The 26,493-nt window shown below is 37.3% G+C and overlaps 1 protein-coding gene across 1 annotated transcript; it reads right to left on the bottom strand.

Moving 5' to 3' along the window:
• GOPC (golgi associated PDZ and coiled-coil motif containing) lies at positions 1-26,493 on the bottom strand. The gene is made up of 9 exons (XM_058021345.1): positions 26,215-26,493; positions 13,395-13,559; positions 11,111-11,134; positions 7,593-7,768; positions 7,155-7,320; positions 5,818-5,913; positions 4,882-5,046; positions 3,997-4,177; positions 1-3,476 (listed from the first exon to the last, which is right to left on the bottom strand). Exons 1-9 carry the CDS (start codon positions 26,491-26,493, stop codon positions 3,358-3,360), a joined length of 1,371 nt encoding a protein of 456 aa, XP_057877328.1. The 3' UTR covers positions 1-3,357.

Raw genomic sequence — 26,493 nt, 5'->3', positions numbered from 1 at the left:
TTAACAGACAAAACCACACACATCGTTGTGTCTTTATTATGTACAAAAAGAGAAGAAAATGAAATACAACTCTGAATTAGGTGCAGAAATCACTGCAATGCAGAAGAGTATGTTTATTTACAGTCTAATAAAAATATATTATATTCAGCTTATCTAGGTGTATACATGTTTTGCAAAATGCTCTATCTGCTACAGAAATGAGAGTAACCCATAATGTAATTATGTTTGAACAAATACAATAAATATCTGTATTTTGTTTGATACAACTGTGGATTAACATATATTGAGATGGATAGAAACCCTCTTCACTGCCAAGAATACACGTCTACAAAGGAAATACTACATACAACCTTTGATCAGAGTTAAATTTATTGCCGTAAAGCACTTTCCTTATCTTACATGCTTTTAATTAACATTGGTCCCAGATGCCAACAAACACTGTCCACCTTTAGCTTAAAATACAATTGTCTTACTGAAGATTTTAATAGGAAAGGAATTATATACCAAAAAAATTGAAAAATTATCTTTAGAATATTATTTTATTTTTTTAAGTAAAAATATATATACACACGCAAGTAAACTGTTTTACACTTTAAAAAATAAAAATTAAGTCTGAACACTGACTTTCCTCAGAAATTCTTCCAAGTCTAACTCATTAAGCCTCTGGGAATCAGCAGGACTGAGTCTTCCAGTTACTGACAAAGGGGAGAATACACATTTGTCCATTGAATCTGGAAATCTCAACTTGCAAAACTTTTCTCAGTTTAAATATTAATCTCTAAGCATTTCAGTATGATTGCAAATAAACCAGTATGTTAAATCAGGTGGTAACAAGTACAGACTGTAGTGTCTGAGTGAAATCCTCCCATCCACAGCTTCCTAAATAAAGATTATAAAAACTGCTGGGAAGGAAATCTGGTGATAATTTACTGCTACCTGATATGTCTACTCCCAGTCATCTTCCTCAGCAATTGCTCCTTCTGTTGATCTCGTACAGAGGTAAAAATAAAGAAGAGCAGAGAAAGGTCTAGCAGATGAAGAAGAGAGCACACAGCATCACATGAAACTGGCAGATGAGGAATGTTAGGAAAATAACTCTGAAAACATTCTTCCACTTCAGGCTAAAACTGATCAAATGCATTGAACAGAAAATACAGTGTGCCATGAAGTAAGGAAGAAAAAATAAATAAAAAATTTCACCTTTCCCTCAAATTAAGGGAAACTGTACAGGAAAATTGAATGTCTTTTTAAAAAGTTACAAGACTAGTTGGACAAGTCTATCTTCTAAGAACAGCAGGAAGATTCCACACAGCAATGACTTTCAAAGACAAGATGACCACAACTTAGCTTTCAACTCTCTCTTCCTGACAGAGAGGACATTATGTGTTCCAGGCCACAGACAGTTTCAGAGTGCACTCTGCTTGAGTAGCTGTGGGAAAAACACAAATCTGGATGCAAAAGTTCTGGCAGTGGATTCATCTGCTAACACACAGCCAATGTGTCCTCAAGTTTCTGAAGCTTCAGAAAAAGAAACATGCCTGGGGACCTGTTTCTTCTTCACACAGCTTTATTTTTAAATACTAGTTTCTGTTCGGTGAAAACTGTACAGCCTTGACTATTTTAAAAATCTTCAACAGTATGCTGTACGACAAACACTAGTATAAAAAATGAACCAAATAATGTTACTCCACTGAGTAAGTGAAGCTCATGCACACACACACACACACACACAAAATGATCGTGTAAATAGCAAAGTTAAGGGATTTATAAATAGCAAAATCTTTGAATAAAGTATATACATTTTTAGGCTTTTTCGATAAACATATAAATATATATAGTGCTCCTAGGAGAGACAAGGTAACTGTGTTCTACATCACAACTTAGAACATAAGATTAATTGATGTTACTCTAAAGGCCTTTGAGGTTTTTTCTTATGTATTTATACCCTACACAGTTAACACTTGCAAAGATATCTTTTCACATTAGTTCCACTTTCAATGTACAAAACCATTTCACGTTACAGTTCAACAGCCTGCAGAGCAGTGAACAGGAAAGATGGCACTGCATGCTGAAATAGTAAGTGCGAAGACAACGTAGAGCTTGTCTGTGGAGTGTGCTGCACTTCAGCAAGAGAGCTACAAATGGAGCATGAGAAACTGCTCCAGACACCAGCCTCAACCTCCCCACCTGCAGACATGCCAGGGGCCTTTAGATGCACACCAATTAAAAACTATTTTAAGATACACTGCTCTCACAAAGGGAGTAACATTTTGCTTCAACAGTAAGACAATTATAGGTTAATAGGACTGCCATAACATAACACAGATAGGGCCAGGCACCGTATGACTCTGAGAACCTCCTGTAAAGTACTGTGCACTCAACTTCTACTTCTTTAAGGATTATTTGAATGTGAAATGAGTATGTTCAGTACCCATCAAAAGCACTCATCATTTCATAAGGTCAAGCTAACAATGACCAATTCAAATAACTCTGCATTAGCAGTAACCATATCCATTCAAAAACAAACACTAAATTGATGATGCTCAGAAAAAAATACCAAAGGGCTCACATTAATTGTGAGTAATTTTTCAACTAACTTCACTATTAAAACCCCATACTACTCTCTTTAACTACTTTTGGAGCAGGTTTCAAATGGAACAAATGGTGGTGAATTTAAAAACAACAAATCCAAAAACCTCACTCATAAAATTACCATGGGCTGAACGATCATGATTAGCAAGCACTCCACTGCTTATGTGGGTTTTGATAGTCTTTGCTCAAATAAAAACTTTCACCTTTACTATTCCGAGGGGAAAAAAAAAGTGTTCTTTAAAGTTACAGTTCAAAAATCCTAAATACAAAACACATGGATGCAATGGAACAAGTGTCCCCTCCATCTGTCATGGGCTAAAGCATGTGTCACACCAAACTGACCGTTAGTTGTCCCTTTAAAACATCCAGGGGTCAAAATTAGGCCTGTCACTCATTATTCTGCTTCCTAAGGGACATCAATGAGATTAAAAGTGGAACATACTGAGGTTATCCACTTTAAAAATCCCACTCTTTGGTGGGACTACTCTTTTATTACTAAAAGAAATTCATTTCACATGCTGTGTGTTCGGTAACTACTGTGTGTCACGCAAAGGACAGTTTTCCACATTGAGAATTGCTCACAATGAAGCCCTGAGGTAACCGCCTTTTTTCCAGGCAACAGTAATACAGTTCCTTTTGACATTTAATCATCCTTTTACAACCTATACTAGTATATGCAACTTTAAGCAGTCAATATTGATTATCAATTGTTCCCAAAGATGGGATCAGTCCAGGCTTTGCCTTTTTTTTTTTTTTTGATAGTTTTTAAGATAAAGACTCAGCAGAACGGGCTAATTTGGGTGCAGTGTCTTCTAAAGAAGCTTCAACTGAATTCCCCAGGTCTCCATTTTCATGTCCATCAATACTTGGCTTCTTATCAAACACTGCAAGTTAAAAAGAAAATTGATTTAAGGAAAGAAGCAATCTTGGGAAGGACAGATCAGTGATCCTTGTTTCAAAAACTGGAATGTTTCCTGAAATGACTACTAAAATTAAAGCTGACAGGTTTTTAGCAGAACGGAGCATGGCAGGAAAACAGGAACTGTTTCTTTGCTTTTCTAATTTAAAAAATGTATCTGAAGAAGTCACCAACATGAAGTGTTAAGGGAAATTAACAACTCCTAGTCAGAGGTAGGAAAAGATAAGAATAAATTTGAATTTCAGCCTTTGGGAAAAGATGACCAAGAAAAAAGTTCATAAGTTAATTCAGTTAATTCAGTTGGATCTAAGTAAACCAGGCCAAACATTGAGGGACCAACCAGATGAACTGACAGTCTATTAGTAGGTTAATTGAATTGACAGCAGATTAATTTTACAACGAATATAAAAAAGTATTTTCCAGAAACTGGTTTGCATATTGAGACTTCAGAATTAAACTGCAGGTAACACATTTAGAAGGCTTACCTTGTGAGGGTTTGACATCCACACTTGCATCTTTCCTATTAGAACTTGAATTTGCACCTTCTTCCAATTCATCAAGATATAAACGGTAACGGTGTCCACTCTCATCCTCATATTCTACATTTTCATCATCTGAATCAACTTCTGGAGCAACGTACACTACTTCAAATTCAATTTCACCTCTCTAAAATGTAGCAAAAAATACAAATTTACTTACTACTGCACAGCTACCCAGCAGGATTACCAAGATGAGCTAGGTTAGTAAAATAAGTATATCTTACTGTTGTGAACACATTTCTGTAAATTCAATTAAGCTGACGCTGATTCAATCATGTTGAATATTTTGGATAGGTATCTGAGTTAAGTTTTTACTGACTAAAGTAGAACAGCTCTATAGCTAAGCTTTACTAAAACTACCCATATTTCTTATATGCCAGTACATTTCAAACAGTGATTTCTAAAGAGGAAGTTTTCTGATAAATTAGGCACACATGTTAATTGTCAGAAAATGGGATGCAAATCAGGAAGAAGATGCTAGACCACAAAGCACATGAGAAACATTGTTTGGCTGGAGCTGTTCAGTCGTAAGAGTAAAGCATAAGTCACTAAATAGTTATTTCTGTGGGGCAATGTAATAAATTGATTTTCATCAGCCTTACTGAATAATGATTAGCCAATATATGTTCAACTGAACTGCTACTGACCCAGCAGTTTTCTCCTTAAATTGCAAAACATAAGAGGATTAAGTGCAAGGTGACAGAGCCTCAAGAATCACTGTATCTTAGCATTACACACTATTTAACAGGAAACACTAAAATTCAAGGCAATTCAACAGGCAGAACACAAGAAGCACCTAGATGTGTCTATGGATAACAGGTCCAAACTGACCTGTTGGGAAAGAATAGTTACAGCTTCTTTATGCTTGGCATCTCTTAGATTAACTCCATTTACTGCCAGAATAGCATCACCAACATGCAGTCCTCCACATCGATCAGCAGGCTGCCCAGGATGGATTTCAGAGATCAGTATTGGAACACCATGCTCCTTCCCACCCTATTAAAAAAAAAAAAAAAAGAAAGGCAGATTTTAATTAACTGAGGTGCCTTTTAAGATAAAATTGACATTCTGAAAGTAGCTCCTAAAGTGCTTACTTCAACTTCTATTTTAGAAAATTAGAAATCATTCTTCAAACAACTAATGTTTAAGAATGCATGAGCTGTTTCCCTTAATTCTTCTCCCCAAAGAAGAATGGAAAATTTCGAATATGTACTCAAAGTCAAAGCGTGCAATTCTGAATACTAATAAAACTATAAAATCATATATAAACTCATGAAAACCACAAAATCTCATTAAAAAAGCATATCAGGCACCATATTGACTTGCAAGAAACAGTATTCATATTTAGAATAAAAGTCTAGTAGTCAAAATTTTCCAAATTTGTTCTAAAAAGTTTACACAGATTTTGTTAGGTGAGAGGTGCCAATACAGATATTACAAAAAAAATTATAATCACAACAGCTAAGTGTTGGAAGTCAGGTCTCAGATTGTCTCTGCTCTTCTAAATATTTACACCTGGAATCACACCTGGCTAAAGTGTCTATATCCTACACATAAATAAAAATCTTAAGTTTAATAAAGTAGCAATTATCTATTTCCTAATCTGTCAAAATGGGTCTTGAAGTTCTGTGACCATAGTTATGGATTTGTGTATGTTTTTTTCATTTGTTCTAACCACACATCTACTGATCCATGGATTTTACAGAAGTAGGAATACAAACTTGAATTGCTGTGTCTTTGCCATAGAAAATAAATGCAAATATTTACTGTGATTGAAATTCCTAGTCCTTCATGGTCTTCTTTAACTAGCAAAACTTTTCTGATTGGGCCAACACCTTGACTCTTCTTTAAGGCATCAGGATCCTAGTTTGATAAAAAACAAACATAGCACAAACATAAATGTGTGAACCAAAAATTGATGCATTTCAGCATTTTGGTTTTTATAATTATATACAGGCAGCACTCTGAGCAAGAGAGTTTTAGACTAGCTCTAGGCAGGACAAACTTACAGCACCCCTTTACAGAAAGGGAGTGAAATCAGAAAAGATTCCTCATTATTTACCCCTGATGAGAATAATTATTTAAATTACTCCACTGCTGATTAGTGCACAACACAGAACTGAACTTCAAAAGAAGGAAACCAGCCACATAAGGGACCACATGAAGAAGTGCTGATCACTGCTGAAATGTTATATGATGTAAACTCATCTTAAAAGTAACCAAATGACAGGAGATGATGTAATATACTCCCAAGGAAGAGGTTGCTTGCTCGAGTTTATTTTTATTGTAATAAAAATAAACCACACCAAAAGCCATTGAATACAAATCTAAAAGAGAGACTAAATAAACGAAGGTTTGTTTTTTCCTTTTGTTAAGTCACTGATGCCATTATGCATACCTTTAAAATCACAAATACACGTATTTGTCCATCAGTGTTTTACATGCAATTAGCAACACAAGCAGTAAGACCCATCTGACCAACTAAGGTATTCAGAACAGATCAAAGCAATGCACCTTGCTCAAAATGTCTGATTTTCTGTACTGAACACTGGGGTAATTAACAGGACATGTCCCATGTTGGGTGAGTTTTACCAAAGATACCCATAGTGAAATGCTGTTTAAAGGTTTTGTTTTAAAAAGTACCTTTAGGAGGAAAAAAACCAACCCACAAACATTTCGTTTACAAAGTGACAATTTATCTGGCCTTTTAAGAAAAGAAATGAAAATAAATTTCAGTTTAATCTAATGCTGAAAAACTTATTCTTGGTTTTTGTAAATAAGTTAGATCCATTTTTTGAAACCTAGGTTACAAAATTCTGCTTTCAAGTTGTATTTATACACATAAATACATTTATTTATATCAGAGGCCCAGTTTTCAAAAGGAGTAAGTGTTCCTAGGTAAGTCAAAGGAATTGCATCATCTCCCGTGGTCATTTAGAGGGATATGCTATTCAGCACACAACTGTGCTTCAGCATAGAAATGGACAACATACTTACAAGTAACATTTGAAAAAAACACAACACTGAAGTGAAAACAATCACAAAGCTGAAGAGGTAACTCATGTCTGGAAATCATGGAGGAATGGCTCATCTTTCCAACTTACATGTCCTGGTGGTGCTTGCATTGGTCGTTTGAGGTCGTTGCGGCCGCGGCAAGCTCGAATGACGGTTTTGTGGCGGTGCAGGTGAATTTCTGCCTCCAGCTGGTTCCACAGCTTGTCGTGAGCAGGTCCCTTCATATCCCGGCCCAGTAACTGAATCTGCTGCACCCTACACAGTGACACAGAGTACAACAATGCTGCAATACCACAGCAAAAGCAATGCACAGCAGGACTCATACACCTCATCAGCCTACAGCACATGAGCATGCAGCAACTGGCACGAGAACCCCGGGGATTTTTACTCTTCCTTTTGTTAATTAACTGGAAACGTGAGGCTTTTCCTCCTTAGTCTTAACCTTGAACCTGCCTCTGGGGATGCAAAGGAAGGAAAAAACAACAACAAACATCTTATGCTAGGGGACATGGATTGACTTCACATACCTCCCAGCTAGCTCCTTATCTAAATACTTGGCTGCCAATCTTGCTCCATAAACCTCAGCCTGAAGCACAGCTATGTGTCTACGGAGGGCTTCATTCTCCTTCCTCAGCAACTTCACCTCAGCTTCCAGTTGAGCTTCTTTGACTTTTTCCTTCTTGTTAGCTTCAAGTTCTCTCTCCTTTACAATGACAAAAAAAAAAAAAAAAAAAAAGAAGAAAGAAAGAAAAGAATATTAAAAAGCTTTTATCCAAGTTAATAAGAACACTTACTGTTTCTACACACACAATCTAAAATTACTTTCCTGTGTACAAGACATGCATGCAGGAAAAGAAATTAAAAAAAAAAAAAAAAAAACAAACCAAAAAACAAAGCAGGGACTCCGGCACTACAGCTAGTGGTTTGCATACTATCCTACAGAACAGTGGCAAAATTTAAATACCCTGAATATCATCTTTACATTTTCTTGTCTTGCAAATAGGAGTTTAAAAGTTAAGCAATACTATTTTCAAAATGAAAGAGTAACCATGAAGCTACTAAATATTTCAATTTAACTAAACTCTTTTACTGTTATTATGATGATGATGACATGGAAACCTAAGCCCATATGTCCTTAAAATGACAATTATTTTCATGCAAACAACCAAGAAATGTCCAGTCAGAGACATTTCCAGATTAGAGTCTGAAGACCACACAAATAAAGCCAAGGATTCTACACATGAAAATGACACCCTGACAAAACTAGAAGAAAATTAGTGCATAATAGCTCTGTTAAAAAAAAACCCAAACAACAACCAAACAAAACAAAATCAAAACCCACATTAAAACCACACTTTAAGCAAGCTATCACCCTGTGCTTCACCCCCTGAAAAAGAAATTATGGAAATATAAAATAGTCCCACACTGTTCCATCCCAAATGTACACCAACTGCATAGTCATTACCTTTTCTAATACTCAATGTACTGGTGCAAAAGGAATTAGATTGTTAATCTACAAAATCTACTTTAAAGAGAGCATGCTTGATAACATATATCTTTTATATCTTGCTCTGCATGCCGTTTACAAAGCAGGGGAAAACCCCCACCATTAACTAGGGAAATAGCAAAGACACAGGGTCTAATATTGTTTCCTTTCAAAACTGGCTGTCAACTGAAACAGCAATAAAAACTAAGTTCACCATAATGCATTTCTGAAGACACCTGGAGTACCCAAAAAACCCTGTTCTCTGTACCTGTACCAATTATATTGTTAAACAAATAAAACCAGGATGTTCTACTAAAGAAGCAACAGAACAGATATAAAATTTTACAGAACTGGCAAGACAAATCTGTTATCAAATTGCGCACATGCTATTCACTATTCCAAACCTGGATATAAAACCATTAATATGGTCGATATCACCACATTTGAGAAACTACACTAAATTGGTCCTTCCAAATGGAATTATTTTCACAATAGATATATGAAAGCATTTACTGTCTTTGCCAGAAAGTCACTTCTGAATTTGGTATGTGGTACACACATGTGGTACACACATAGGTGCGTACTTTGTTCTTCTAAACTGATAAAAGTATTTAACAGATGAGGGAGGCAGTAGAGTCTATCAAATTCATAGGTGACTTTGAGTCTATCAAATTCAGAGTGCCTGCCTAGCACAGTGCTCGGGAGGAGCAGCTCAAGGATTGCCTGAAATCACTGGCATTTCACTTTCTGCGATTCCCATGATGACGCACCTTCCAATCAAGTTTGGCTCCACAGGCATGTTAGAAAACATGCCACCCAAAGCCACTTCTGGCCTCTGGCCTTTGGGTTGGGGTTGTCTTGTGCAAATGACTCCACAGCAAATCTCTTTCTGAACTGCAGGACCACATCTAAGCCAAGAATTTTGACTAATCTACATTTCAGAACAGGAGCTTCTAAGATTATACCAGTTCTTTCTATTATTATTTTGGTCTTGGGCTATCATGCTGTGCTGTCTCTGCTACACACTTGAGGAGTAAGAAGGGTCACAGTTCAGACTTAACATCTGTTTTACAGCAGCTACAATGTCTGTATACAAATACAGAGTTCCTGTTAGCTCTGTTCCTGTTGTCAATACTGCATTAAGGTGATCTAAATAGCAGTATAGGCTCCCTGTTTGTCCACTTTTAGAATACCAACTATTTGACAAATATAAAAAGACAAAGACTAGAATTCAAGATAGGCATATTCCAACCTCCCTCAGAGAAGTGAACTGCTGAAGTGATCAAAGATTCTTGATTACACCAGCGAATTTCAAGCAGCACATTTTACAGTATTTACATAAAGTTTAAACTTTATATAAAGCTTAAACACCCTCATCCAGACTCAGGTTGTCCATTGATTTTCCTTGAATTTGGTTTGTCATTTAATTCAAAGAGGAAGCCAAATGATACACTTCTACATAGAATCACTTTTAGTAATGCATTTTAAATGTTACACCTAAAATACAAAAATACAAGGGAAATGCAATCTCATTAAAGTGTTCTCTTCCTATTTTCTCCATTACTATGATTACTCTTTTGTGACAGAGCTGCAAAATTACACCCAGAAACCAATCTCCTATCGACTGTCTCCAACTGATCACCACATGAAATAAATAAAAAAATATTAAAAGGTTTGCAATACAGAATTTCTGAAGATGTCCTGAAAGAGCATGTACTGTTTTGAATGACTGTCAAAAGATTCGACAAAAGTCTCAAAACTATTAAAAGAAATCAAGGAAGTTAAGTTAGAGAATAATTTCATGCTTTCTAGTGTTCATGGTAGGGCACAGGTTGTAAAAACAGAAAATGCATTTTCTGTTGGTAATAGAAAAAGAAAAGCTACAGCAAGGTTGAAGACTAAAGCTTACAGTTACCAGCTATTCTGTGGCTTTTCAAAAAACCAAATACTGAGTAATGATAACGAAGCATATAACATAATAAAAGTAGAAAAGCTGGTTAAAAATCATTCAAGTCTATCACTGTGAAAAAATAAAAGTCAAGTTTGCTTCACTTTTTATTTATATGTATGTATTATTGAGCTCATATGCTTTTGGCTGTTACATCAGCCAGTAAACCATATTAAGTCATGCCCATGATAAAAATAAGGGGGAAACAGGAGAAGCTGACATGATTTTTTCAACTACAACATCAGAAGACTTCATATCACACTCATAGAAGTGTACAGTGTTTATACTTTAGCAACTGTATAACATCTTAGCAGTTTTTGAGATACTGCCAGAACAATCTTTCAGAATGTCAAGTTGCCAGATATCATCCCAAACTAGCTGCAGCAATAATAAACAGAATACATACAGAATTAGGAAAAAGGGCACCACATCTAGAAAAGAAAAATTAAAATGCAAAGGAAATTCTTTACACGGTCTCTTGCCAACTGTTGGGATAAGGAACAAGCCAGATCTGTTTTGCCAGTTTCTGAGGCCAACATATATACAGGTTGTTGCACAAAACAAAAGCACTGCTTGAACATAAAAAAAAAAATGGCAATCAGCATACTTACCATTTCATCCACAGAAAGGACAGACTTAAGACAGAAGAAAAGAGTTCCATAATTAGAGAAACAGGCAACAGAAACTTCAAGAAAATGCAATAACATAAATTACTTAGCCCAAAAGGACTTCACCAGCAAACTGTATATTTCATTAGATGGCATATAGAACAAACACACTGCTACAATTCTATTTAGCAACAATTTTGGTATTTTGTAATGAAATTTATTAAAAATCTTATAAAAACCTTAGTGAAGTATTGAAAACAACACTTTCTCCTAAAATACCAAGAATCTCTGTAAATGGCAAAATAATGCAATATACATGAAAGAATCACAGAAAATCCATTCTGTAATATAACACTATACAGGTAATAGATTTTTTTTCTTTCAGAAAGAACATACTATGAGTTACAAGAGGGACATAAAGGACAGGCAGAAGTATCAGAAAAGGCATCAAGTGCAAAAACACACCCAAAAAATTTCAACCAGGCAACTTCATACTCTCACAAAGAGTTACTATGATTGCACTAAGAAGATCCCCCACTCCTAAAAATGGACTTGGCCCAAACTACACAATTATCAACTGCTTAGCAATCTAAAAATTTTAAAATGTCCTAGTTCACCACTGTGTACAGTTTTACAGATTACAGAGTATACATTTATGCTAAGAATCTACACATAAAATAAGAGTGTCTGTCCCTCAAGAAAGGAGGAAGTTAATTAATTGAGCTTTATTTCCCCATTGCACATTCTGTTGACAGAGTTCTTCTTTGCCCTCAGAGACATTCTGACTGCCAGAAGGTCAGCACAACAGTTTCATTTACCCAAACATCAGAGGTCCCATTTTATTGTCATTAAAGCAGCCTCAGTTTTGCTTGTTCTAGCTTCGCCAATTTTTATAGCTTTCTTTATCTAGAAGAGTTTAAAGTTATGAATTCCCTAAAGGCAAAGTAAAACAAACTCAAAACACTAGTCCTCATATTTAAAAAAGGAAAAACTAAAGGAAATTATGTAGAGAATATCAAGCTAAGCTGTTATAAAGTTATAAATGTTATAAACACAGATAAAACTGAATCAATGTATGTAAAATGTATTTATTGTCACCTGTGGGAAGAAGACTGCTGTCAATAGCATGGAAATTTAATATATCTTTAGAAATAATTTGTCACGAGGTAACAAGAAACAAAATCCTTAGAAGTATTATTCTGTGTGTTAGTCAGAAGTTAAGTTGAATTAAGAAAATCTGGGGACCAAAACCGCTCACAGTGATGTGTTAACTTAAAATTTTCTTTGTGTAAACCTGCAGTCTAACACTTACAAAATGCTGGTGATATTTAACTAATGCTTATTTAAAAGCCAAGAGAATTATTTAGATCTCCAAATAAACTTCACCATACTGTAGCCATGATTTAGTAGAGAATAAATTATGTGTGGACAATCCAGAAAATACTCTTATACTGCATATATAACTATGTAGCCCTAGGATGAGAGCTCTAATCAATTACAGCTTTTGAATCTGAAACACAAAGAATTTGGGTTACTCCTGTTGCTCAGTGATTAGCCTAGGCATCCTTTAAAACTTATAGTCTACCACCGTGTTTTATTGCACATTAATTAATGGGACAAAATAGCAAAGTGACTAATCTAATGTTCCACATATATTGGGAGTAGGTATTTGCAACCAAACTGTGAAGCAATTTTAGAAAGTCAGAGATAGACTTTGATTCATACCGACATCTAGAAATCACACATACACAACACTACATTTTTTTAATTTACAAAGCCATAGTATTAGAGCCTGAATTTGTGCAGTGGCTAGTAACAAGGCAGACTATGCCCAGGCTATCAGTCAATGCCAACTAACTGCACAGATTAATTGTTAATTAACTGGAATTATTAACTTTTGGTGGGCTTTGCAAAGGTCTGAGTTTTAAAAAAACATGCAGTCTACTGAGTGCTTCTACTACAGACTTCTTCTATTATCTTTTGCAATTTCAGTCTTCAGAAAAGCTTTATAAATCACAAAAACATTTTCATTTTTTTTACTTTTAGAAACCACTAAAACTGGTTTATTTACAAAAAAAACTTAAATTCTTACTCTTTTTTCCTGACATTATTCATCTTATTTTTAATGGTTGCTAACAACCAGTGATAAATGTTACGGAAAGAAAAAAAGCTAATATTCTTAACATGAGAATTTGTAGTCAGGTTATTCACACCTTCCAAGGCAGAAACTGGAAGCCAGGAGAGGAAGAAGATTACTATAATCCCACATTCAAGTTGCCATACTCACCAGTTTTGCCTTAATGGCCCCAGAGTCAACATTCTGACCAGTCTTGGCATGCAGCTGAAGCTGAACAGCGTGGAGCTGCAAAAGCTGATCGTGCACTTCCTTTTCCAACACTGCTTTCTCTGCCTGTGTTTCTGTCAGCTCAGACTTCAGATCAACCAGCTGTGCCTGTGAAGATACAATCCATCACTGTAATGAGAGCAAGGATTAAATGGGGTCACCAGAACTGACACATAATAGCATTTGGGGATACAGGGATGCTGCACCTGGTGGAATGCAGGTTAAGAATCCCTGATATCAACCATTCCTCTGAAGCCCAGCTTTAACACTGGGTCATTTGCAGGATTTTCTCCCCAATTTGCCACAAAATTCATGCAGCCATAGAACCAGCATCAAATGACAATATTGCCAAGAGTAACAAAGCTGAGCTTTCCTTCATGCAGACACTGGCATGTGATGCTGATGCTCACTCCAATACAAGGCAATGGCATTAAACCTATGTAGGATTTACACCCCTAGCAACGTAAACACAATTTTAAATTCTAAAATTATTAAATCTTACTGAAAAAAATGGCTCCAAGTAAAATGACAATTATTTATCCAATACTGAAGTCAAATAATCCTATCTACATCTGTCTATTTTCAACTGAAAATATTTCAGAGTTTAACTGAAATAGCAAATTAGTTGAGTAAATCAGAAGTCACGAAATGCCCCTAAAATGTATATGTAGAAAAAAAGAAAAAGCTATTAACTATTGAAAAAAGTGGTTTTGAAACATTTTAGAAACAGTTTTCATGTGAGGTTGCACGTTACAAAGCAGAAATCTGTAATGAAAGAACAAATACTAACATGTTTACAAAGTTACTTATTATCAAAGTTCAAGTAGCATTTTATAAGATAAGCTACATTTAGATAAGCTTTAAAGCTACTATTTGCCAAAAAAACCCACAGAATATGATTTCAGGGGATTTTTAGGTAAATTCCCAGAGTATGTTTGTGCATCCAAAAGATTTGGAACTAAAGACCAAAATGAAAAATTACTAATTCTTAAAAAATCCCCTCTCATATTAAAGCAGGGTATTTTGGGTATTTTAACAACACCATAACAGTGAAATTCAAGTTGCAAGGCAACTCAGTATAAAACATCTGCATCGGTTAATGAAAAAAAAGCAGGAAGGATTTGACTATCAGAGGGGAGGATTTACTGGGTCTAACTTCAGGCACATGGTTTAGAGGGACAGCTTCTCAAGCTTCCAGAGTAATTCAGAGACAAGTAGGAACTTCCAGAGGTGATTCAGAGCACCCAGGGTGCAACTGAGGAGATGGACCAAGCCAACCTCCAGCGTGCAGCTGCCGAGAAGAACAATCTCCCCTCCTGCCTCTTGGCTCTGCCCTTTAGTCCCACATCTCTGGGACTGAACACAACAGAACAACCTCCTCCTGTCCCTTGAGGCAGAGCCTCAGCACATCAGGCCAGCACTTACTTTTTGCCAAAAAAAATGGAGCTGCATGCATTTTCAGCTTCCAACTGCCAGAACAGCAAAAAAAAAACTTAAAAATTTTGCAAACCCTTGCAAGAAGTCTAAAGCAGAAATTGCCTTTTACAGTAAGATGATATCTAAAATACTACAAGCCAAATAATTTCAGAGAAATGAGTTACTTACAAAACTGCATTGCTCCAGTGACCAGCCACAGTTAAAGTCTCTGCTGTGGTTTACAAGCAGACACACACCTGAACTAACACAGCAAATGAAAATATCACCAGCATACAAGCTGATGATACAGTGCAGAGCAGATAACAAAGTCCTTAATAATGAAGGCACAGTTTGACCCAGCCACAATTTCACATAACAACAATATTTTGTTATTATTACATACTGCATATATTAAGTCTAGTTTTAATAAAGTAAGACCACTACTGTCTTACTCCTTTCTAACAGCTGACATGCTGACTTTTATGGCTTTTTTACACACATACACACACACATGCTCTCTCATCTACTCTAATTCAAAAGACCTGTAGAATGGTGAAGTGGCAAAACAGCTAAATTAGACCAATTTAATATTGTCCAGCCTCACCTAACAGAGAATGGCAATTGGAGTTCTGGTGGGGAAAAAACCCCAAATTTATTTCCCTGTGCAAATAACAAAGCAGCAAGAATGATAGCTACCAGCTTTGCAGGGTGAATGATGCCCCAAAAGTATCAAAAAAAGACTGTCAAATGCGTAATAAAAATTAAAAATAGTACTCTGAATGTAACCTGATATTCAAATCATTGAATCACAGAATGGCCTGGGTTGAGAGGGACCTTAAAGACCTGGTTCCACCCCCCCTGCTATGGACAGGGACACCTTGCACTAGACCAGGCTGCTCAGAGCTCCATCCAACCTGGCCCTGAACACTTCCAGGAATGGGGCACTCCAGACAACCTGTTCCAGTGCATCACCACCCTCACAATAAAGAATTTTTTCCTATTATCTAATCTAAATGTACTCTCAGTTTGAAGCCACTCCCCCTCGCTCTGGCACTACATGCTCTTGTAAAAAGTCCCTCTCCCATCTTTCCTGTCTCCTCCCTCCAGTTACTGTAAAGCCTAAATAAATAAAAAGCACAGAATGAAAAAAAGCAAAATGAGAAATGATAAGAGCACATATAATGGAATTAATCTGTTTACACATTATGAAAAGTCATAAATCTATCCCCAGGAACTGATGCAGGCACAGGATTCACATCAAAATGCAAACACAAGCAGCTACTTTCATATCCTGTGATCTACTTCTATGAGGGCTGCCAAATCTTTACATTACTTCACAGAAGTTCTGCCATTCTCAGCTTGGCCAGCTCACTTAATTTTCCTTTACATTACTTTTACTAGCACCATTTTTTATCCAAATTCCTTCAATTAGTTATAAAGAAAACATATGAAAAGACTGCTGGAAATTCAACCTCTCTATCATTGATTTTGGAAGCTACTCAGTAAAAACCAGGGATGGGGCAGAGACAGCAGATGAAATCATGAGTACAAACAAGGACTATCAGTAAAGCTATTCCTTCCCAGAGCACCATTCACTGCATGAGGAAAGGGCTCTGCTGAAAAAGATGGTGTCAGATAATATTATATTCCAATTTCTATAAACATAATAGGATAAACACAAAGATAAACTAATGCTGCACAAGCAACTGTAGTAATCCTTTAATTTGGATGCACTCTCCCACAAGACTGTCAAAGAGAGATGCCATGTATTTTGGTGGTCACCTGCAACTACCCTAGAATTTGCAAAGAAGTCAGCTGGGGGCAGAACTCACAAACATCCAGCCACAGGACACCATTGAGCTTCACGGTTAGGTGAGTCCAGGAAGAGTCACCAAACAACAAAAAGAGAACAGAAACTTTGAACAGGGCACAATGAGGGGCAGAGGCTGAAGAGAAGGCAGTGGTTCACTTTCATAACCTTCTCTTAGTTGTAACTTGCTGATCCAGCCAAAAAGGAACCCTTGTGGGCAGGACACAACCGTGCAGACCAGCAATTGCCACTCACCAGCAAGCACCACACTGCGAGGTTACACCTGGGCTGCTCTCTGCTCCCTCCTTTGTGTCTCTGCTCCAGCCCAGGCACAGCAAACAGCACCCCCACACTGGGGTCATGGAGGCAGCATTTATCATGAAAACCTACACCTACATGAATCAAGCAGGCAGGACGTCAATCTACGGCTTCAGATCACCACCACAGGCTATTTCTAAATTCCACAATTCAAGTAAAATGGAGATCTTGGTCAAATTCACCACATAGCAAAACTCAGCATTTATCTTCCACACAATCTAACATCCAGATGATACCAGAAAAATAGTTTTTAAAAGCTAATCAAATATTTAGTCAATTTTGGGACATATTTTGCCATTTACCAGGTGTTTTGTATTTCTCAAAGGTCTTACAGCTATGAAAGTTAAATGTCAACTCAACAGAAATAATTCAAAAATTTATAAACTACTCTTTTTATTCCCATAGGAGATAGTAGAAGAGAAATCATGGCATTAAGCAAGTAATATTTCTTCCACAGAACATGTCAAAAATTCAAAAAAAATTTAAAAACCTCTAGGCAAAAGAATGCATACAATGTCCTAGTTTTAATCAACTATTCTTATTGCCTGTTCAAGCAGTTACAAATTATCAAAAAACTGAGTTTATTACATTATCTTACAATGAATATGTATTTTAAGCTTGCAAAAAAATAAATGTACTCTAAAATGCTAGGGTTAATCGTATTTCTATTCATGGAGTTCTTAAAGTCTTAACTAGTGTTTTTCATCAGAAGTCACAGAACAAAATATTAGTATTTAAGTCTCTTCCAATAAATTTATATATTTTTTAATGATGGTCTGAACTCTCATCTGTACATTTTTCACAGAAAAGTGACATTAGTTACTCTAACAGAATAGCTAGAATCACTAACCAAAAATAGTTTATTTCTATTAGATGTCAGAGACATACTCAAAGATCTTATACTAAATTTATATATTGTAAAAAACAAGAACATAGATCTTGCCCTGACCAGCTTACAGTGTAAATACATCAAGGAAGGATGAACAGATGTAACAGAAGTACAAACACAGCTGGGTATTTTTGTATAGAAGTGCACAACAGCAGGCAGACACGCTAAAACCACAAGTTACGTGTGACTGCTCAGAAGCATCACTGCTTGAATGAGGCACTAGAAGATGGCAATTGTGCAACCCCAGAAGATCTAAAGCACGAGGGGAAACACACAGAAACTGAGAAAACGTCACAAAGTGGGATGATGGTGACTTGCACACCGTGGTGACAGGAAACAACCTCCACCACTGACAGGGAAAGCAGCAGCAGGGGGTGAGGGGCAAACTGAGAGATGGCATCATTAGATAAAGTAACAACAACGGGTTTAGCTTTGGGAAAAGCTTTTTCATTTTCTGAGTTATCATTGCAGTAACTTCTGCAATATGGACAAGAGTTGCATTTGAGCTAATAGTTATAAAAAAATATCTTTGGCTTCCACATTGCCCAGACATGAACACTCCAAAGTGGAGCCATGTTGAACTGGGAAGCTGGGTCATAGGCCTGCACACTACTAGGGCAAGACAGTGGCATTATTCAGCAAATAAAAATGAGAGGAAGACCAGAATCAAGTCAAGTGCAATTAATGCACTTTTGGTATATGAATTTCTAGCTCAAAAAAAGTCTAGACATAATTCAAACACAGTAGAAAACTCAGGTTTTTCAGTGAAGGGAAGCTAGATACATAGAAAGGATCCATTAGCATCCTCAAGGGACTAGAAGTCATAAGCCAAGCACTCATCCAATGCATTTAGTTTTTTGTTTAATTTCAGGTCTTTAGCACACACCTTATTCATTCTTATGCCAAGCCTTCTAAATCATAAAGTCTGAAAACTGCCTTTCTAAAGACTTTTTTTCTCAGCATATAATCTCCGATTGGCAGAAGCTAGGAGTTCATCTCAGAATTTTTTAGTTACCTAAATAGGGCCATCTAGTGCTATCTTTTTATCTCTATGCCTACATTTCTCCCTATTTCACCCTCCTTCCCTGTTGATTTGAATTGAATTTTCAAAGTACAAATGAATCTATTAAAGGGGTAAAGGTGTGTATGATTAAAGTTCCTACAACACACAACTTCTACATTAAACAGCTGCTAGTAGGAAAGAGTGACAGATTAGTGCCCTTTCAGAGGGGGAAGTGAAAAGACCCAAATCTTTAGCTAATTTGTTTAATCCTCACAGAGACAGAAGCTGACATCCTGGCGTACAGAGAGCACACGTGCAGTTCTGAGCTAAAGACTGAGCTGCTGTCTCATGTCCAGCCAACTAACAAAAAAATGTAGGGATGAAAAGGCAAAGGAAAGGATGCTGTGATGTGGAAACTCCTAGATCATGCAAGAGAACAGGAACTGCCTGAATCAGAAGGTCTTAGTGACTTGAAAAAGTGCTCAACACTTCCATTCCCCACAAATCATGAGGTTTCCAAGCTCCATTGATTCTGTCACTAATAAAACTCCTCTGGTGTACACATATGTATTTCATAGCTAATTTTAAAGGACAGGCCCTTATGTATCTGCTATGGGATCAAAGCAAAATTCACAGACAAATCAAGTTTATGAGGTGCTTTATTTCCTCAGCAGCATGTCGTTATGTCATTTATACTAGACTCCATAAAGTTTACCAACATATGCATTTATGTATTTCAACATTTCACTCCTGATCAGGACTATTAACCTTCTGATTTAGAGGCTGCAGGACCCAGGACCATGAAACACAACAGAGCACACTGCAATGCTGCAATTACTCTGTGGCTCCTGTCCCAGCACATGCACAAAAAAGCAGTATAAATATCAAGATATGATGCTAGCATATTTGCTAATCATTTCATTCTGGAGGCATTTTTTTAAAGACAGAAACATCATTTAAAGGCAAACTTAGGTAAAAAATAAAAATTTTAATTATGCTTCACAAACAATGAAATCATTATTCCTTAGTGTTCCCACAAAATTACACCAGTGCAGGAGAGAAAACAGTTTTTCAGAGCATGCAGCAGCTGCTGCAGCGTGCAGATGCACACTCAGACACCAGATATACAACAACAACAGAGCCTGGCCTGCACAGCCCACACGCTGCCACGTTTTCATGGGCTCCCCCTGCATCAACTCCTTGATGTGAAGCAGCCAGAGCTCTTAATTATTACACTTCTCGAATTCCTTGAGGAAAGGATTGTCTCCATTATCTCACCAGTATCACTTCACCACTTTGCCTACAGCTCTCCAAAAGACAAGAACACTCTACTCTTCCTCAGTCTTGACTACTCAATTTTTCCTGCCTACTGAGCAGCATTTGCTGCAATTTGTCACACAACCCCATTAAGTTTAATGGACTGCTCTGAATGAGAAACCGTGGAACAGAGCAGAGTCTGTTTAATCTCATGGTGCTCCCTGCAAAGCTAAGCAATGTGACAGCACTGCACAAAATGAGTTTCTGAATAGATGATACACTTGGAAACCATATTTTTATGAAAACCCCCAACTTCACCACAGTGCTTACCACTTGTCAAAGAGGAAAATGTTTCAAGATAGTATTGGAAAAGACTATACTGACAGATTATTAGATTACATTAAAAGCCTTTATTTCCTTATTATTGTGACCCCAAAAAGGACCTTTGTGACTTCAATTTTTAGCTAATGCTGAATTTAACAAAACAGTCTTTATCATGTGGCTAATAAGAACGTGAACAACAAAATTTATGACTAATGACTCCCTAAATAAACAGTATGGTAGTGTAGCTATGTAAGTAGTCTTGGTAAAAATGCAGTGCATGATACTGAAGACACAAATGAATCATAAATTAATTTAATCCACTTTTGTTATGTCCCATACAGAAGATAAAGGACATAAGACAAATGAGTTGCTCCATTTCTCAGTTTCTATTCTAGTCCTGACAAAACATTCAGAGTCAGCAAATTAAAAGGATGCAAAGCAACACTCCTAATTTTTTATCTTCTCTGCTGAAGACCATTCTGGACATGTAATTATCTGCACACTTTTTCTCCCCACAATCAAAGGATAAATAATAATACTAGGTCTTAAATAAGGCATCTTAAAAATTTGGTTTCCATTTACATAAATGGATACATCCACCAACATTTTTACACCTGTGACTGATCTTTTTCACCTCTATCATTTAAATACCAGCTACTGTTTCTTGCTACTGTTTTATTTTGTGCTTGACTGTTTTATTCTGTTTGCACCTACTTACAGAAGAACAAATCACTTTTTTTCTAAATTTTGCTGACAGGGACAAATTTCTGACTGCCTCACAATGACTATTTCTGTCAGGCTGCTCATGCTTCTAGTTGCTTATCAGGAAGACACAAATCTGTTCTTAGAAGTTATATTGATAGTTTTATTATTAACATTATTTTGAAATCTATACTACCTATGCAAAGTAAATCAGTAAAATAAAGTAAGAAATACAAACCAATATTTTGGTTTCTTCTCACTTTCTCTTTGGTAGCTCCCAACAAATGAGACAGAAAAGGAAAACACTTTACCACATACAGACTGAAAATTAATTAGACTAGTTAAATTTGTATAGAAGTACAAAGGCTTCTGATACAGGAAAATATTAATTAATATTTGGATTAATTAAATAGGCATAATTGTAATTAGAAAGGGCACAATGATTCTGATAGAAGTCATATGTATCACACTAATGACAACTTGGTATATAAGCTGACTGAAAAAATGCATGTAAATCTATGTTTCCTGAATATGTGAAAAATGCTCAAATTTTAGGATATCAAACTAGCTGGACCAAATCTCACTCCACTGATATTTCAAAAAAATATATTCTGTCTAGTACCAACAGATTTCTAATTCAAAAGAGAAAAAGTATTACAAGTCCAATTAATAAAATAATATCTTAGTAACTACTGGAAATATTAATGACATTTGAAAAAAGTAAATAAGCTACTGCAACTATTCTATATGTATGTATATATACACCTCACATGGACAAAAAAAATATCTTGGTCTTCAACAAGTGCATTTCTCACTACAAAATAAAGGAGAGAGGCAAAAAAAAAAATCCAGACAGACATTCTTAAGAATGTGTATAGTCCTACCTTGATTAAAGTAGTGCCAAACAACAGAGCAGGACTGCACCTCTGCAGTGTGTTCCCTAAGATGGACATGCATGCCTATGGAAAGTCACCATACACATAAAGGCACCTACACTTGGCTTTTCCAGTTTGCAGTTGGGGTATTTTATCTATACATCTTCATATCACCCACATCATTCTGTATGTGCTTTAACTGAATAGGTTACAAGTTACTAACATAAGAATTCAGCTTATAGAAACACATTCCTCTAAACATGCTGATCCAACTTAATCACAGACATAAAACTACATCTAACTTCTTAGACATACATGGTTTCCTCAGCTTTAGCATATACACAGCCTTAGCACATCTGCCAAGATCCAGGGTGTGCTCCACCAAACATTCCTTTCCAGCTTGTTCATTTAAAATTGCAGAATCAGATTGGCAGTCAAAGTGCCAGAGTTGAAGTCATGCTCAGTTTTCACTGGCACATTGACCTACTTCTTTTATTTCTACAAAACTGCAGATACACAGAACTCTTATTTTTTTAAATGGACATTTAGACAATGCCATAGTCAAGTGACAATCAAACAGGAAAAAAAAACCAACCTATGAACTGCTTCTCAGTTAAACATTTTCTAAAATCTCACACACTGACCACCAGCATGCATCTGCTGATTTATTTGGCTTTCCAACAGAGAAGCACAAAAAATCTGCTTCAAAATGTCTGTCACCAGTTCTAAAAGACCCAGGCCCCTGCTATCCTACTAACAAGATACACTTCTCCATTTGTTCACAATGAAATGAGGCTGATCTCAGAAAAGACAATGGCTTGTATTGCCAAACACCTCTTTTTCCTCCTCTTTACAAGCTACTTAATTCAACTCTGCCCTACTGTGACCAGCAGGAAAATTATGAAAACAAATCCTCCCCCCAACATATCATTAGTTTAATTTAAGACTGAAAATATTATTAGCACAGTAGTAGATTTATAAACTTTCACCATGCCAAGCACAAGTAAATTTATTTGCATACATCCCCTGTGCATCTGGAATACCTTCAGGCTCCTTCTAAAAATAACCTGGCCCAGAACTGCCAACACAGCAGCCTCCTGGGAAACTACTGTCTTCCTGGAACACTTCTTCCACTATCCATATAATATTTTACCCAGACCCCTCTCTCTAGCAGTACATATACAGCAAGATGGCAACAATTTTTTGGCAAGTCCTACTGCAGGAGCTTCCATCCACCAGACCTCAAGCTGTGCCTCTTAAGAGCGATTGTACCAATCACAGAATGTGTATTAAGCTGATAAAGTGGATAAACCAAAGTCTGAACTGCATTTTATTCTTGCCTGCAATATTATAGTAAAAGTCAACAGTTTTGGTTAAGGAAATTATATCCACAAACAACGGAATGATATTCATAACTTTTTGTTGTTTGTTGTTTTATTTTATGAAATAAAATCACTTATTCAGTAAGACAAGTCCAGCCAAATGCAGCTGCAGGAGTAAGCTTAGACAAGCTTAGATTCAGTTCAAGTATTATTTTAATCCAAATAAAGGATTTATTTGTACTATTTTAGTATTTCTCAAGATGGATCTAATTTATTGGCTTGAATAAGTGTACCCAAGTAAACTATTACAGAAGACATTTTTGTGACTGCAACAAAAGCTTTGTATTAAAATGTAAAACAGTATAAAGTTACAATGGTAAGTTATTAACAAATGCTTGCAATCTTAAAAGTTACATGAAGTGCAGTAACTCCCATTATAAAAAAGAAGTAAAACCACCAATCACATCCTAAATGCCAGTAGTGATGTTAGTGATTTCTTTCAAAATATGTAACTGCACTCTTCATATTGGTCACTGGGGCTTCCGGCTAGAAATCTGTGCACGTAAGACAAGACACTCATTCTCAACAGAGCAGCTCCATCTTTTGGAAGTTTTAAATGGCAGCTCTCACTTCAAGTTTATGATGCCAATAAACATGAGGTCCTAAAATTAACAACCTTCAAGGCAATACTAAAGTCTTCTAAAGGTCTATTTGAGAGATAAAAACTCTTCTGTATGTATGAGGCCTGATACTACTCACAGCAATAAAAATACTTTACAAAGTAACACTTTTTATTCACTTCCGAAGCACTCACTCTAGATTATCAGTAACATTTTTATCAAACAATTACCTCAAGCATACACAAAAATAATGCTAATTATTAACAACTGCTAACTGGGCTCCTTTGCTCCTATATTCATAAGAGATTCAGGCACAGATCTTCAGTTTTTTAGGTGCTGCTGCTGATTTAAATTAGATACAAAAAACCTTTCAGGATCTGAGTTATATCATTTCCTTTCAAAATATTTAAGCTTGAAACAACCTTTCAAAGAAATCTATTCTCCTAAAATAACCTAAAACTCACTTGGTTTACAGGCCTGCACACAACAACCCACCATGGCTGTGCAATATGCAATAAATTCTGATTATGTCATTTTCCTATACCTGTACTTCATGAAGCCCACTTTATAGGTTGGTAGTGTATATGTGTGTATATACATAAAAATATTTCTCTCACCCCAAATACAAGACAACATATCAACAAAAACACACAGAGGAACATAAACATCACTACAGTAAGCATTCTGGCGGGAAAAAAAATTAAATGAAAAAAATTCCTAGTTTAACGAGATCTTTGCTCTACTCTGAAAAATCCTGCTCCTCTGTAAAATTCCACGGGTTCTTTTGCATAACAATGTCTTCGTACCAGGAAGAAATCTGATAAAACCAAAGACAATCTACTTACTTCCTACTGAAAGACACGCCTTCAGAAGAGCAGGTTACTGCTTGAAGGCTTTAAGATTCTTTTATGATAATAAGTGTAACACAAAGGACTGGAAGAAGGGAATTCTGTCTATTGAAGCTCTTACAAAGCCCATATTTTCACGGTGCCTCAGAATTTCTCCTCTTACTGCTATACCCTTACAAGTTCAAAGAACAAGCAATAGAAGTCTGAAAAGTACGGCCTACAAGAGACAATGAAGAAAGTGGAAGCCTTTAATCCAGGGAAAAGGTAACTGAGGAAGAAACATTGAAAGCCTTCTAATTGTAGTTAAAAGACAAGAGGGCAGCTCACATTCACACCTGCTGAGGACACCACAAATAATACCTAATAAACCGAAGATACTCAGGTAGGATAGATACAAAATGACCATAAAGTTCTCCAGAATCTCCTTCCAGAGCACTCCAGTTCTTTCACAGGCCAAAGGACTTTTCAGCCCTGCCTCTCAGCAGCATCAGGACCAGATAACTTGGCTCTGGCTTCTTTTCTCCCAGCCTGTCTGAAATTCTGTGTCAGGCATGAAGAAAACCTTCCAGGAAGGCCAGTTATTCTTCTCCTCACAGAATGTGCGACCCCTGCTATTATTTTCAGTGACTAAGCTTGGCAGAGAGCTATTTGATCTGCTTTGATGTGTGAAGGAACAAGAGGACCTGTCAAAGTCCATGCCCAATCCACTTTTCTGTTTCCTTTACTTTTAAGGAGGAACAATGTCTTCATTTTGACTACTGACTCTAAGCTTTAAGCACCTCGATCTTGCCTTTGTCCTTTCTTTACAAGTCTTTCCAAATCCACAGAATCTAGGAATAAATTAGGCTGGAAAAGAACCCTGGGATCATCAAGCCCAACCTGTGACCAAACACCACCACGGTAACCAGACTAAGCCTTTCCTTACACACCTCCAGGGACGGTGACTCCATCACCACCCTCGACAGCACATTTCAATGTCCAACCAGCCTTGCTGTGAAGAACTTCTTCCTAATGTCCAACCTAATCCTCCCCTGGTGCAGCTTAAGACTCTGTCCTCTCCTTCTGACTCACTGCAGAGAAGACCAGTCAGCAGCATCTGTTGCCCAAAATTCCTGCTTTCAACATCACACAGAACTCCTCAGGCACGCACCGCCCCATGCCACAGCTGGAATTACCAAACCCAGAGGGAGGATGGCCGCGGCCAGGCCCGAATCCTAAACTGCGGGGCCTGGCGAACCTCGCTCAGCTGCTCGGGGCAGGGAAGGAGCGGGGGGAACCCCGGGGGAGCCCCCTGTGTCCCGGGGCAGGGCCCGGCCACCGCGGCACGCCCGGGATGCGCCCCCGGCCCGGCCCGCCCGGGGCCACGGCGGCGCCCTCACCTCCAGCTTGTGGTTGATCTGGGACACGGTCTGAGCCTTGTGGCAGAGCTGGGCGAAGCACGAGCTCAGGCTCGTCATCTTCTGCCGCCCCTCGTACGTGATGTCGGCCTGGTCGGGGTCGATCTCGCCCAGCAGCAGGTCCACGTCCACGAACGCCTTGTCGAACTCCTTCTCCAGCACCTCCAGCCAGCGGAACATGGACACTCCGCCGCCCGCCGCCGCAGCCGAGGCCGGGCCGGCCGCGCCCGGGCCGCAGGGTGCACCGCCCGCCGCCGACAT

The sequence above is a fragment of the Melospiza georgiana genome, chromosome 3 (genome assembly GCF_028018845.1).
Source record: "Melospiza georgiana isolate bMelGeo1 chromosome 3, bMelGeo1.pri, whole genome shotgun sequence".
Taxonomy (NCBI): domain Eukaryota; kingdom Metazoa; phylum Chordata; class Aves; order Passeriformes; family Passerellidae; genus Melospiza; species Melospiza georgiana.
This window is presented reverse-complemented; position numbering and strand designations above follow the sequence as displayed.